The 15,348-nt window shown below is 56.2% G+C and overlaps 1 protein-coding gene across 2 annotated transcripts in view; it reads right to left on the reverse strand.

Moving 5' to 3' along the window:
- Positions 1-273: 273 nt before the first annotated feature.
- The window catches only part of GTF3C1 (general transcription factor IIIC subunit 1), an 86,709-nt gene continuing 71,634 nt past the window's right edge, over positions 274-15,348 (reverse strand). For both annotated transcript variants that reach the window (XM_015442311.3, XM_005591522.4), the window contains exons 30-37: positions 11,863-12,035; positions 10,239-10,526; positions 9,425-9,684; positions 4,882-5,162; positions 3,961-4,477; positions 3,186-3,237; positions 1,937-2,129; positions 274-1,223 (exon numbers count right to left, since the gene is read on the reverse strand). In XM_015442311.3, coding sequence (XP_015297797.3) covers positions 1,011-1,223; positions 1,937-2,129; positions 3,186-3,237; positions 3,961-4,477; positions 4,882-5,162; positions 9,425-9,684; positions 10,239-10,526; positions 11,863-12,035 — 1,977 coding nt within the window. In that variant the 3' untranslated portion in view covers positions 274-1,010. The remainder of the gene's footprint in view (positions 1,224-1,936; positions 2,130-3,185; positions 3,238-3,960; positions 4,478-4,881; positions 5,163-9,424; positions 9,685-10,238; positions 10,527-11,862; positions 12,036-15,348) is intronic.

Below are 15,348 nucleotides of genomic sequence, written 5' to 3' on the forward strand. Positions count from 1 at the left end.
CTGATCATGGGCCTGGCACTGGGCTGGGAGCTGCTCTGTGGGGACGGGCCTGGGACCAGCTGAGAAAGCGGCGAGGGAGCCGCCTGTGCCCCTCTCCATCCTGGAGGCCATGTCTCACCGCTGGCTGGGGCCAGGCAGGGCTGCCGAGCTTAGGATCAGGGCCTCCCTCTTCCTTTGGTTTCAATGGGAACAGCCATTCCAGGTTGTTCTGCAGCCAAAGTAGGGAGTCCCCTAGGGGAGCCACTGATTCTTTAGGAAACACACAAAACAGAATGCATTTTACTTCCCTTTAATCAAAAAATAAATAAATACACTCCACAGGGACTTTTTTTTTTTAATGAGGAAAAAAGGTGAAAGAACAAAATAAACCAAACAAAACCCAAACCTCCAGGGACTCTTCATTTCCAGCCCGCAGGGAGTCACCAGCCAGGCCGAGGGACACGGACAGCCAGCCCAGCTGGGGCCTGCCAGGTGACTCGCAAGGTCGGAAAGGGAGCTGCTCTGCTCTGGGTGGTTCAGTCCCAGCCAGGGGTTGGAATGTCCTGCCTGCCGAGGGGCCACAGTCCCCGTGGGGACCCCCCAGCAGCAGCGCACACCAATCCCTATTCTGCAAGGCATATCCCACAAGGCCCTTCCTCTTGGTGGCACTTGGGCACTCAAGGAGCCAGGAGATCCTGCCAAGATGGCTGGAGTCTGGAATATGAGGTGTGCACAGGCGGGGCGAACTCCGGAGACCCAGAGACAAGAAGCACCAACTCCCAGTGTGATGAGGCCAGTTCCCAAGGGGCAGGCCCACAAGAGCCTGGGGGGCAGGCAGGTGGGGGAGCCCCTCTTTCCAGAGTTCCAGGACAGTGGGAAATGTGTCGGGCTGTGACTCTGGCCAGAGCACCTGTCCCCTGCGGCAGGAGGCTCGGCAGACCCAAGGCCGGGGCACAGTGGCGTCTGCCGAGCATCAGGCAGGAGTGGTGTGGCAGGTGGTGGCTGGGAGGGAGGGAACGCCCACAGGGGTCCTAGAGGTGGATCCACTTGTTCCAGTTGACCTCGTGGGGGAACACACGGCCCAGCCGGAGGGTACAGTCCAAGGTGGGCTCGTAGAAGGCCATGGGGCTCTCGTCCAGGCTGGAGGGCGCCTCCACCTCTTCCACCACGGGTGTGGAAAAGAGCGAGACGGCCCTCGGCTTTCTCAGCCAGCGCTTCCGGATGCAGCCGAGGGACTCCAGGCCCTGGAGACACCAGACACACCGGTTACAGCGGCACTACCCTCGCCTGCTTGATTTATTCTTCAAGCATTTAAGGAATGCTCTTTCTGTACGAGGAAACCACTTCCCAGAGCAGGGGGCACCTGAACTGGGCATGAGTCAAGTGGGGATGTACCAGGAGGGTTCAGGCAAAGGCCCTGGTGGGAGAGGCAGCGGCCTGAGTAGCATGTGTACAGCGCGGGCTGGAGCCACCACACTGAATCTCATTTGTGGAGGAGAGGCCTGCAGCGGGGGCTGCATCCCAGTGTCCTGTGAGCCAAGACTGGCTTCCAGGTGGGGTTCCGTTTGGCTCGCAGGGAATCTGACACTGAACTTCAAGCTCCTAGCTGCTGGAGGAGCTGGAGGCCCCAGGCGCACTGGGCCAACGGAGCACAGGGCAACTGTCAGCTGAGCAGGAAGCAGCCTGCGGACTCATGAGTTAGTTAGACCCCCGGCACAGAGAAAGCATCAGAGACAAGCACCGGGCACCCCCTCTTCCAGCCTGGCCAGCAGCATGGAGCTGGTGAAGGACACCGAGGGACGGCCTGAGAGGCAAGAGCCCAGGACAGGCTGGGGGAGGGGGTGCAGGCAAGCAGTATGGTGGTTCCGCATGCTGCCTGGGGCCTGAACATCACGGCCGGGCCATTGAGAACACCCAGCCGCCCCTACCCCCTGCTGAGCCTGGGAAGGCCCCATACCTGTAGCAGCTCCAACACGGCGACGGGCTGCAGGACCCCCTGGTAGTGGCGCAGCAGGCAGTTCTCGGGGATGCCAGGCCTGGTCATGATGTGGTACAGCATGGCCTCCATCATACCCTTGCATACGGGCAGGTTCAGGTGGCCATCCACGACACGCCATGGCCGGCCGATGAAGCAGACGCTCTCACAGTCCCTGCAGGGGGAGGGCTTGGCATCAGGGCTTGGCAGGGGCAGGAGGGCAGCTCGTTCAGACAGAACACTGAGGCTCAGGGGTGTCCTGGGCCTGGCCCAGGTCACAGGGCTGAGACCAGCCGCCACCTCTTGTTCTCTGCTCTCCAAACTCCCCGCTTCTCTCCTGTCTGGACAGAGGGGCCCTTGACCGCCAGCTGGGTGGAACCATGACGTGGGGTCCTGCTCAGATGCAGCTGTAACTGAGGCTTCAGTGGGCCCACCCACGTTGGCAGGAGAGGGCCAAGAGTTGAGACTCCTGGACTTGCCAGCTCTCCTGGCAGCCCGGGCAGCAGCTACCTCCAGGCTGTGGCGAAGCTCACAGGACCATGACCCTGAAGCTCTGCCCCACACCATGTGCAGAGTTCCAGGAACGCTTTCCTTGAAACAGACGTTTCTGCTACTAAACCAGGGACTGAACAGCCACCCGGGGCCCAGGAGTGGGGCGGACGCAGAAGAGCTGGACACCTGGCTCTTATCGCTACGGCTGGGCCTTGGAGGAGCACACCTGAGCTCCTGAAAGCCAGGACACAGGGCACTCGGGCCCTCCCAGTCTGGGGTCAGCACACACACTCATGGGAGGCACCCCCACCAGAGGGGCTTCTGTGGCCCCCTTGCTTCCTGTAACTGTGTGGCACAGTTGTCCCGGGGGCAGCTGGGCATTCAGGGCTTATCCCTCTGTGGCCCCTGGCTCATCTGCAGGAGCGGGTGAGGTGCCTGTGGGCTGTGAGGAGCCAGTGAAGTGCAGCTGATGGCACCAGGTATGGTTCTCCGCCAGCGCCCTGGGCATTCTGGAAGCGCAGCCCTTGTTCCAGGCCGACCTGGGCACTGCTGGTACTCAGCACGCCTGCTGCTCACCCACTGCGCCCCTCCAAGTACCCCTGCCGAGAACCACGGTGCTGGGCAGCCTGTCAGAGCTGGCACCTGGGGAAAGACCCTCAAAAACCCTCACACAAATCCTTACCCTCGGTCCCTGTCAAGAGCCCCACCCGAAGCCCTGGAGCCAGAACCCCACACCCACCTTTCCCGCGCTGCCTGGGAGATGCTGCCGGCTCCAAAACTCTCTGTGAGCCCTGAGGGAAGAGGAAGAGAATGAGAGAGACTCGGAAAGTCAGGGAAGCCCTCTCTGCCTCCCCACGTTCAGCATGACACCCGGCATGAGCAGGGCACCTCGAGGCTCAGGGGATGAAGCATCAAAAACAAGGACAACAATCATCTCACAGAGCAGCCACCTGGAGGTGCGGGGCCGGGGAGACCGCCGCACACAGTGCCACAGGCAAGCAGCGTCCCAGGCCCGGACAAGCCCCACAGCGGAGGAAGCCAGCGAACACCTCATTTTCCACCCAGAAGCCCTGACCACAAGGGTGGTGTAAACCCGAGGCAAAAACAGCCCAAAGAAAACAAAAACGCCCAGAGAAGCCACATGAGAAGGCTGCTGCTGATGGCAGACGTGCAGGACAGGAAAGGGCGTGCTGCCACCCGAGGAAGGCGAGACCTCCATGCCGTCACTGCCCCACAGCAGCCGCTGCAGCACACACGCTGGCCCCACCGCCTGAGCTCCCGCTCCAGAACTCACAGCGCTGCCTGGGGGTGTGGGAGGCCCGCGCTCCCCGGGAAATGCATTTACAGGCAGCATCCTCCCCCGTTGGGGCTCAGGCTCCGAGAAGCTGAAGTCAAGCCCCTTTTGTGTCAGTGGCAGCTCCCCTATCCCGGAGGAAGGCGTGGGGCCCATCAGGGCGGAGGGGAGGGAAAGCGTGGGTGCGGTGAGGTGGGGTGGGGGACAAGGCGCACGGTACCTCTGGGGTCTTCAGAGCCCTCTGGAGGCTGCGCCTGGCCACTCAGCTGCTCTTGGCCTGGGGAACTGAACTCTCCGACACCCTCTTGGTCTTCCCGTGCTGCCCCCGCTGCAGCGGTGTCTTCAAGAGCTGGGGGTGAAGATGGGGCCTGGGCTTCTGCCCCGTCTTCAGCTCTGGGCCCAAGGCTGGGGGCCAAGTTTGAGTCCTGGAGTACTGGCCTCTTGGCAGGGGTCATCTGGGTGCTCTCAGTGTCGGTCTCCCCATTCTCACTGGCCCAGCTGGCACGCCTCTTGGTGCCCCGGGGGCTGTGAGAAGGAGGTGCCTGCCCCTCGAGGGGGCTGTCCTCGCTGGAAGACCCCTCCAGGGGTCTGGCCGGGGGGTCTTCTCTCTGAATGTCAGCGTCCTCTCTGTCTTTCAGCCGCACCGAGTGCAGGAGCCAGGGCCAGGCAGAGCCCATGGCTACCAGGCGCGCGGTGTTGCCACCGACCTCCAGCACCTGGTGCTGCTCCAGGAGGGCCTGGGGAGGCAGGAGACACAGGGGGTCTGTGGGGAGCCCAGGATCCTCCACGCTGGTGACCTCTCGTCCCCGGCGGGTTGAGTGCCCTGAGCAGCCCAGGCTCGCGAGGCGGGCCTGGCTCCTAACCCTGGGGCTGCCCCTTGCTAGCCCTGTGCCCTGGAGCAGCCTCTCTTCCTCTCTGGCCACTGGTGAACCACGTCAGCTGTGGTGCAGTTGTGGATTCACAACTGCACCCTCAAAGTGGATGTGAAATGCCCCAGTTTTCAAATGTTAATGACTAATTCAACGTTTAAAAAGAACGAAGCATGCTATGCCCCAAATCAAGCCCATCCTCAGTGTGCACCTGGCCTGGGAGCTGCAATTTCCGCTTCAGTGATATCCGGCTAACCTAAGGCACAGCTCACCTGGACGCAATCTGCGAATGTCCTGGTGCGCCCGCCACCTGCCTTCTCCAAGGCCGAGAACCGTCTGCGCAGCTCCTCCTTGTCAATCCCAAAACAACCCGTGGCTATAATGACTTCCAGGATCTCCAAGGCAGCAGTCAGGTCTTCGGGACTATACCCAGACAGCTCCAGCTGGAGGACAAACTCCTCCAAGCTGCAGGTGTTTTCCTGGGGCTTTATCAGCTTGGTGAACGTGTCAGGGAGGCAGGAGGTTCCCACTGTTAGCTCTTCCAGAGGAGCAGCTGTGGGGACACGGAGGAAGATCAGAGGCAGCCCGACAGAGGCCCCCCTCCCCTGCCCAATGCACAGGCCACACTCAGGAAAGGCATGCTCCAGCACCAACTCACTGCTTCCCCGACAGCCACAGGGGTCACCTGCTGGGCGGACAGGCTGGGCCCCTGGCAGTCAGGCTCCTGATCCGCGACCCTGAGCCTCTGACTACAGCTGACTGGATTTCTCCTTGCTACTATGATTCTCCTGCTCAAGACGTAAAGTGAAGGGCACAGAGGCTGAGGACTGGGGTTCGAAAACTGTAAAGCCCAGTGCTCTGAGGGGGAGTCCCTGACCAGGGCTGGCCTGGTCCCATCCCTTCCTGCTGCTCAAGTGCCCACTGTTCCTTAGACCCTGTGAGATACTCCAGGCCCCTTCTACACACCCCACTTTTGCCTACACTAGCCAGAGCTGGCTTCTGTCGCTTCCTATGGAATATGTCTCTGCTAAGGCCATAATCAATAGGTTATCACTACATTTTTGCCCAGTCCAAACTCCAGACAAAGTACAGAATTCTAACTGTGGTTATGAAATATAGAGTGAATACCATCAACTTCAACAACGCACCTCACTTTATTGTGCTTCACGGATATTGTTTTTTGGGTTTTTTACATATTGAAGGCTTGTGGCAAGTCTGCGCCAAGAGAGTCTACAGGCACCACTTTCTCAACACCGTGTGCTCGATTTGTGTCTGTCATGCTTGGGAATTCTCATATTTCATCTTTTTCATGATTATCATATCTGTGACAGTGGCCTGTGATCAGTGACCTTTGTCCTTACTATTGTCACTGTTTAGGGGCGCCACAAACCACGCCCACATACGACAGCAAACTTAATTGATAAATGTCATGTGTGTTCTGACAACTCCAGGGACCAGCCATTCCCCACTTTCCTCCCTCTCCTGGGACTCCCTATTCCTGAGACACAACAATATCCAAGTCAGGTTGGCTGGGCGCGGAGGCTCACGCCTGTAATCCCAGCACTTTGGGAGGCCGAGGTGGGCGGATCACGAGGTCAGGAGATAGAGACCATCCTGGCTAACATGGCGAAACCCCATCTCTACTAAAAAATACAAAAAATTAGCTGGGCGCGGTGGCGGGCACCTGTAGTCCCAGCTACTCGGGAGGCGGAGGCAGGAGAATGGCGTGAACCTGGGAGGTGGAGCTTGCAGTGAGCTGAGATCCGGCCACTGCACTCCAGCCTGGGCGACAGAGCGAGACTCCATCTCAAAAAAAAAAAAAAAAATTGACGTCAGGCCAGTTAATAACCTTACAATGGCCCCTCTGTGTTCAAGTGAAAGGGAGAGTTGGACATCTCTCACTTTACATCAAAAGCTAGAAAATATCAGGCTTTGCGAGGAAAGCATGGTGATAGCCAGGACAGCCGAAAGCTGGGCCTCTTGTGCCGAAGTTAGTCAAAGTTGTGAGGGCAAAGGAAAAGTTCTTGAAGGAAATGAAAAGCGTTACTCCAGGGAACACACGAACAATAATAAAGCAAAAACAGCCTTGTTGCTGATATGGAGAAAGTTTCAGCGGTCTGGATAGATGAAACCAGTCACAACCTTCCGTTAAGCCAAAGCCTAATCCAGCGCAAGGCCCTAACTCTCTTTAATTCTGTGAGGGCTGAGAGAGGTGAGGAAGATGCAGAAGAAAAGCTGGAAGCTAGCAGAGGTTGGTTCATGTAGTTTAAGGAAAGAAGCCGTCTCCATAACATAAAAGTGCAAGGTGAAGCACCAAGTGCTGCTGGAGAAGCTGCAGCAAGTTCTCCAGAAGCTCTAGCTAGCTGAGATCAGCGATGAAGGTGGATACACTAAACAGATTTTCAATGTACACAAAACAGCTTTATATTGAAGATGCCATCTAGGACTTTCGTGGCTACAAAGGAAAAGGCAAGGCCTGGTTTCAAGGCTTCAAACGACAGCCCACTCTCGATAGGAAGTAATGTAGCTGGTGACTTTAAGTTGAAGCCAGTGCCCATTTCCCATCCCCAAATTCTGAGGGAAGAGAATTATGCTAAATTTATTCTGCCTGTGCTCTATAAACAGAACCACAAAGCTGGATGACAGCACGTCTGTTTACAATGTGGCTTACTAAATATTTTAAGCCCACTGTAGAGACCTACTGCTCAGACAAAAAAGATTGCTTTCAAAATGGTATGCTGATTAATGATGCCCCTGGTCACGCATGAGCTCTGATGGAGATGTTCAAGGAGATGAATGTTGTTTTCATGCCTGCTAACACAACATCCATTCTGTACCCCATCGATCAAGGAGTTATTTCACTTTCAAGTCTCATTATTTAAGAAATACATTTGATGGCTGGACACAGTGGCTCACGCCTGTAATCCCAGCACTTTGGGAGACTAAGGTGGGTGGATCACCTGAGGGCAGGAGTTCAAGACCAGCCTGCCCAACATGGTAAAACACCGTCTCTACTAAAAATACAAAAATTAGCCGGGTGTGGTGGTGGGTGCCTGTAATTCCAGCTACTCGGGAAGCTGAGAGAGGAGAATCACTTGAACCTGGGAGGTAGAGGTTGCAGTGAACTGAGATCATACCACTGCACTCCAGTCCAGGTGACAAGAGTGAAACTATGTCTCAAAAAAGAAAGAAATTCATTTCGTAAGGCTATGGCTACTATAGTGATTCCTCTGATGGATCTGGACAAAGTAAACTGAAAATCTTCTGGAAAGGAGTCACCATTCTAGATGCCATTAAGAACATTTGTGATTCATGGGAGGTGGTCAAAATACCAACATCAACAGGAGTTTGGAAAAAGTTGATTCCCACCCTCATGGATGACTTTGAGGGGTTCAAGTCTTCAGTAGAGGAAGTAACTGCAGATGCAGTGGAAAAAACAAGAGAACTAGAGGCAGAGTCTGAAGATGGGATGGAGTTGCTGCAATCTCAGGATCAAACTTGAACAGATGAGGACTTGCTTCTTACAGACGAGCAAAGAAGGTGGTTTCTTGAGTTTCTTGACATAGAATCTACTCCTGGTAAAGACGCTGAGAACATCGTTGAAATGGCAACAAAGGACTTAGAATATTACATAAACTAGGTCTGGTATGGTAGCTCACGCCTGTTGTCCCACCCCTTTGGGAGGCCATGGCGGGAGGATCCCTTGAGGCCTGAGACCAGCCTGGGCAACAGAGCAAGGCCCTGTCTCTACAAAAAATTTAAAAAGTAGCTGGCTGTGGTGGCACATGCCTATAGTCCAAGCTACTTAGGAGACTGAGGCAGGAGGATGACCTGAGCCCAGGAGCTAGAGATGACCGTGAGCTATCATTGTGCCGCTGTACTCCAGCCTAAGCAACAGAGCAAGACCCTGTCTCTAAAAAATAGGCTTGGTGTGGTGGCTCCCGTCTGTAATCCCATCACTCTGGGAGGCGGAGGCGGGAAGATCACTTAAGGCCAGGAGTTAGGGACCAGCCCGGGCAACATAGTGAGTCCCCGTCTCAGTCATTTCAAATAAATAAATAAAAATAAAAAGTAAAGTTTCAAAGGTCATCAATAGAACTAAAATAGTGTCAAAATTGGAAGTAAAGGAGGCAGGAGATCATGAATGTGAGTGGAATACTCATCTTTCCCAGCAACAGGTCAAAAGATAATACCTAAAAGGTTCCTAAGAGCGCACACTTTACTAAGCACCAGGAGACTAGAGCCCCGTGGCCCCCCGGGGAGAGTGGGCGGGGTGGGGAGGCAGGGGTGCTCTGCTCTTCCTCGTGAGCCTGCCTGGGTGACTGCTGGTGCCTGCGGCACAGCTGTGACTAAAAGACAGCGGTGGTGTGGGGAGCTCTCCCACAAAGGTGTGGGCACGGCACCGGCACCTGGGGAAGGTGTCCCTTGAGTCGGCTGCAAGGATGGAGTGTGTTTTTCTGTGTGTCCTGTGGCTACACGCCTGGCCTGGGGAGCCTGAAGGTCTAGGTCTCAGGCCAGGCCTCAGGGTCCTCCTGGATGATGGCAAGGCTGGGCCCTCCCCCAGCACCAGCAGGAGCACTCACCAGCGGGCCTGAGCCAGGCAAGGCCGGGCCCTCCCACAGCACCAGCGGGAGCACTCGCCAGCGGGCCTGAGCCGGGCAAGGCCGGGCCCCCCCTCAGCACCAGCAGGAGCACTCATCAGTGGGCCTGAGCCAGGCAAGGCCGGGCCCTCCCCCAGCACCAGCGGGAGCACTCACCAGTGGGCCTGAGCCGGGCAAGGCCGGGCCCCCCCTCAGCACCAGCGGGAGCACTCACCAGCGGGCCTGAGCCGGGCGGGCACAGGGCTGCAGCGGAGCTGGAACTTCATCTGGCAGGAGTTGACCACTATGCTGTCATTGGGATTGAGGTTGCGGGTGCTGACAATGCCGGGGGAGTAGTAGCCCCTCATCAGCAGGTAGTTAGTGTGGGAGGCCTGCGCAGGTTTCACCTCCATGCTCCGGCGCTTGCCCCCTATGCCTTCGTCCAAGTCATCGTCTTCATCCTCGTCATCCTCCAGGCTGCCATCCTTCCCCAAGCTAGAAGAAAATTGCGACCTGGATACCCAAGCACAGGCCAGCCAGCTACTACTGCAGCCTCTCCCCTCCCTCGAAAGGCCTTTGTGGCCGGGCCTCAGCAGTGGCCCCAGCAGCTGGCTGTGCTTCATTACCAAGGCTGGTGTGGACGGCTGCCCCAGATCCATCCCCTTTCCCACCTTCCCGTGCAACGCGCTCACCCCTTGTCACATATCTGCGTCTCTGTGGGGACTGTTCCTCTTGCCCGTCTCTCAGTCCAGAAAACACCCACTTCCCCAGGAATCCCCAGTTCTGGTGCACGGCCCTCAGGACCAGTCCTCCCTTCTCTTCCCTGCCCCCCGGCCCCGCTGTGCTGCATCCTTCTCTTTGGCCGATTCCCATAACACCTGGGAGACGTCAGCAGAGGACGCCTTGGACACTGGCCTATAATCCCCAGTCACTCATCTGCAACGCCCATCCTGCAAGCTCCCAGAAGGCACTACCAACCCCTGCCGATCTGTGTCTGGCCAATGCCTAGCACGTGGCCAGACCTGATGCTGCGGACGCCGGGCTCTTACCTTTTGATGACCTCATTCTCCACCATTGAGCTATCTACCACGATGATCTGCTCCGGGATCCTGACATCCACGGAAATAAGGCCCAGAGAGAAGAGGGTCAGGACGGCCACACAGTTTCCTCCAGGGCCGTCCAGTGAAAAGGCCACCATGTCATTTGTGGGCTCATTATTATCCTGGTCTTTGAAAGAGAAACGATCAGGCTGGTCCAACTTGCCGGCAGCCCGCATTCTGTCCAAAAACTGGAATGACTCCGTGCAGATGGTGCTTGGAAATCGCCACGTAAAAATCCTACACAGACAAAAAGGAAGGGCCTGACTGAGGGTCGGCCGTGGGAAGCCATCATTTGGACAGGCTATGAGCACGTCAAATCATTATGATGAGAACTAAGCAAAACGCCCCACTTCTCCCCTAAAGCTCTCCGTCCCATCCCAAATGAAGGTGCTGTGTTCCCACCTAGCGGTGTTTGTGTCTCTCTTCCCGCTAGCCTGAGTACCTTCCACGCAGAGTACCGTCTCCTCGTCTAATTCAATGTGGCCTCACCTGGCGCTCCAGGAGGGCGCTGGCAGGCTCACCTCACAGGCACTCACTGTACACAGCTGCTGAACTAGGGATGGTGAGCATGCTTTCTGTAATAATAGTCCCCGCACAAAGCCAGCCCTGGTCTCACACGTGTGCCCAAGCTGTCTCCATGCAGCGCCTGGTGAGTCACTTCCCCGGCTCTGTCCAGAGAGCAACATTCCACGACCCTGCTACCAGGGTCAGAGGGAGGGACCCAAAAGGCCTTCCTTGTCTGCTGACCACTGCCCTCGGTTCAGATGGGGACATGCGGTCAGAGCAGTGTGTCCGCGACAAATGGCCTTGTTGGACTTGGACATGTATCTTCTGCTGCCACACCTACTTCCCAGAGGCCTGAGGGTCATTCGGGGTGAGGGTTTGGGGAGGAGGAAGTGTCTGCCATCACGGGCAAGGGATGGTATCAAAGAACTGAAAGAAGATTCATGGTGCTGTCTCTGAGGATCTGACTGCAGCCCTGTGCAGACCTGAGGGTGGGCAAGGAGAACGGTGTGAAGAGGAAGCTGCCAAGGTGGCGCCTTGGGAATGTTCTCAGGGACTCTGCATGTGGTCAGGAGGCTGGTGGTACAATGCCCTCTGCGGCATGAAGCCACACTGCGTTTCAAGAAGGAGCCCCAGGAGGATGCCTGTCTGAATGCACCTCTGCACCCCAACCCCGCACCGGCTGCTGGTGCTGCGAATGGGCCCAGGAGACTTCCTGGGTCTCAGGGCTACGCGGAAGAGGGACTGAGGCTATGCTGGAACTGGAGGGTGAACTTCCAGCTGGGCCAATTATTAAATTCAAAACCGATTTCACTCCATCTGATGGGAGAAATGGAAACAAACCACCTGCAAAATGGCACCACCACCAACACAAAGATGCTGCTAGCACTCACCTGATCCCCACACCAGGTAGGAGGAGAGGGGCTGCAGGAAACCCCAGAGCCTGCATGTTGCACATGAGGCTGCGAGGGGCCCCAGCTCCTACATGCTTTCATGGCCACGATGCTTCCTTTGCTCCTCTTTATGTGGCTCAACCTTGGAGTACCCAGGGCTCCTGACAGGTACTCACCTGTAGTAGGTCTGGGATAGCTGGTAGGACATTGGCACGAAGGGCAGGGCCCGGTTCTTCTTGGGGCCCAGCGTGTGGTTGACCCGGCGCCGGTTGACCAAGCTCCTCTTCTGGCACTCCATGAAGGCCTTCACGAGAACGTGGTCCTTGTACTCCCGATAGAGGCGAAAAGTCTGCAACACAGTGAGGCAAGGGTGAGTAGGGTTTTCCAGCTGGCCAGGGAAAAGGCTGGGGTATGTAGAGGCAGAGGCTGTGGCTGATGCTTTATAGAGGAAGTGACCGATGGTGGGAGGCCCAGGCTGGCGTGTGTGTCAGTGTGTGTGTGAGTGTGTGTATGCGGGGGAGGGGTGCTGAGGAAGTCGGCAATCCCAATTCTCGGACCATCACATCACACTTCCAGAGACCACAAAGGGCAGGGAACTGATGAGACGGGGGCTATTCACTCCCAAGCCGACTTCTTTCGATGCAGACAGATGGAATCAACACAGAGTCATCTGGTCTACCACTCTGTCCCCTGGCCTCCCACCCAGCCATCAGCACGTCAGGTGGGCTCTACCTTCCAATGCACTGGGTTCATGCCACCTGCACTGGCCCATCTAATCATGCCACTGCTCTTTCTCACCACCGTCCCCAGCTGACTGGTCTCCCTCCTTCCCCACGTCACCTTCCCCCAACCCCTGACCATTCTCCATAGCAGCCAAAGTAATCCTTTGATGCCTACATCAGACCACACATTCCTGCCCTGCCTCAAAGCCCCCGAGGACTTCCCTCTGCAGATGTGACCACAACCAGGCCTTCACGACAAGGAGCCTGATGAGTGGGACCCTGGCCGCCCACCCGCCACTCTGGCCTCACCTCCCCCAACACCACCCTTTGCTCACTGCACCAGCCTCCTGGACCTTCTTACATTTCTTGAAAAAACCCAGGCATCCTACCTTGGGACCTTTGCCCTGCCGCTCCCCTAAATCTCTGCATGGCTGACTCCTCAACATTCAGGGCTCAGCCCAAATATTTCCCCTCAAATGACAAATCCTTCTCCATTCTCCTCCTCTGCGGTCAACTGCCTTATATTATCCTGTTTTATTTTCTCCATAGCAGCTACCTGAAATGATCTCATCTGCTTACTCATTGTTTGGAAGTCCCAGGAGAACACAGATTCAACTCCTTTTATTTTTTTGAGCCAGGGTCTCACTGTTGCCCAGGCTAGAGTACTGTGGCACCAACATAGCTCACTGCAGCCTCAACCTCCTGGCTCAAGCGGTCCTCCTGCTTCAGCCTCCTGGGTAGGCAGGACTACAGGCACTGTCTGGTTAATTTTTGTATTTTTTGTAGAGATGGGGTTCTTGCCATGTTACCCAGGCTGGTCTTTAACTCCTGGCCTCAAGTGATCATCGTGCCTCAACCTCCCAAAGTGCTGGGATTACAGGCGTGAGCCACCATGCCTGGCCTAGATTCAGCTCTTGCTGCTGCCACCCCAGTGCCTAGGCGGAAGGAAGTGCCTCTGCTGAACACACCATGGGGACTTCATGGCTCAGCCTGCTAAGTCTTGTGGACCTGGGCCCCACCTAGTGGATGAGCACCTCAAAGGACTGTGCGGTCAGCAGAGTCTCTGTTACTCCAAGCTTCTGCAAAGGGCAAGCAACGATCTGTTCCTGAGTATCTAGCATCTGCCAGCCTCTGAGAGAGCTCCTACAGGACTGTCTCCTCAAAAGTGCTGGCTGAGAAAAATCCCTATCATGGTCTAAGGATTTTAGGCACTGCCTCCAGGACCTCGAGTGACAGAGAAGGCTGAGGCACACGGACTTTAAGTGATCCTCAGGTCACACTGTCAGGCAGGGGTGGGTCAGAGAAGAGAAGAGCAACCTCACCACTGCACCTTACTTCCAGCGGAGGGACACAAGGCGACCGGGGACCAGTGCAGTGGTCAGCTGGGGCTCTGAGGCAGCACTCAGGTATTCCCTGGAGCATGTCTGCCTGAAGCCTGTGCAACTCTGCTTCCCCAAACAGCACCTGTGCGCCAGTCCTGGGCATGCAGACCATCAGGCCTTATGGAGAAACACTCTCCATGTAGTGGACGGGAGAAGCTGGGAGTGGCCATTACACCATCATCCTTCCCTACAGCACTGGAAGGAAGCTGCATCTCACTCCTTGTGACAAGCCTTCTGTGCCTTTGATCTTCTGTTCCATTGGAATATAACTAGCGAATGGGTGTATTCCCACACAACAGGATAGGAGCGCTCAGGCCATGTGTGGTGAGTTGGGGGCTGTGGTCCACCCACTCACATTTCTAAGAGGCTGGGTTGTCACAGGCACAGTGAGCCCACCTGCAGCCTTCCACTGGCTTCCTGGAACCTTGAGGGGAGCCTCGCGGGGTCCCCTATGGGGCTCTGACTTTGCTGTTGGCCTTCTAGTCCTCACTCAGGAGTCACTGAAGAAGTCACTAAAGAAGTGTCCTGTTTCCTGCTCAGGGAGAGAGGCCATGCAGGCCGGTGGTCTTTCTAAGGTGACTTTCCACGCCCCTGGGGGTTGAGGCAGAGTGACTAGGCCTTCAGTACCAAACATCAGAGCCCAGGTGCCACCTGGAGATGGAACTGGAGGAAAAAGCAGTGGGATAATATTGGGGACAGGCCTGGCTGGAAGGCAGGGGGCCCAGCTTTTGCCACTGGGGCTGGGCTTTCTTGTTTGGAGGTGGGACACAGTGGGAAGGATCCCCAAAGTCCCCTCCAGCTCTGAGCCACTAATGAGCAGGACAGCTGGAAGGCCCACCCTACAGCCAGAAGTCGGAAATTTGGACTCCTATGTGTAATGTTCGAAAAAACATTTTTTGAAAAAAAAATTGTGTTTTCCTTTTAAACAAGTGTGAGACCAATAAAATGCGGTCTGTGGACTGTTTATTTGGAACTTCACCTGATGACTATTTATTCTTTTCTCTGCAAGTTCAGGTTCAGACAGGGTTTTGCTTTCATCTACAAAATGCTGGGGTGGCAGAGGGGTGCATGGCACAGACGCTAGCCTTCCACTCCAAGTGTGTACACCTGACCATAAGTGTAAAACAGGCCCGAGGAAATAAAACATGGGGTTCAAGGCATGCACGGCAAGGGTATGGAAGACATTTCTTGGACGTCTCTGATTGATGGTCCTACGTGTCCCTGCAGGAGGCACAGAGAACCTCCAGGTGGTGACGAAAACAGGAGAAATCAAATGCACACTCAGTCTCGGGTGTGCTGAGGCCTGGCCGTGGCTGTTAAAGACTAGGGCCTGGGTGCTGCTCTGAAGCAGGGCATTCAAGCCCAGCCTGGCATTTTCGTGAACCAGCTCCATTTCCCTGTCCTCCCTGCCCTGCTGTGGCCAAAGTAACAAGCACGTGCAGCGCCCCAGCAGGGTCGACACTGCTGTTTCTGCAAGGGTGGCCCGTGGGCCCCTTCGGGACTGGGGGAGGGATGGCACACTCTTATCAGGGCCCCACTCCGCTGCTCCTGACTGGAG

The sequence above is a fragment of the Macaca fascicularis genome, chromosome 20 (assembly GCF_037993035.2).
Source record: "Macaca fascicularis isolate 582-1 chromosome 20, T2T-MFA8v1.1".
In the NCBI taxonomy this organism is placed as follows: Eukaryota; Metazoa; Chordata; class Mammalia; order Primates; family Cercopithecidae; genus Macaca; species Macaca fascicularis.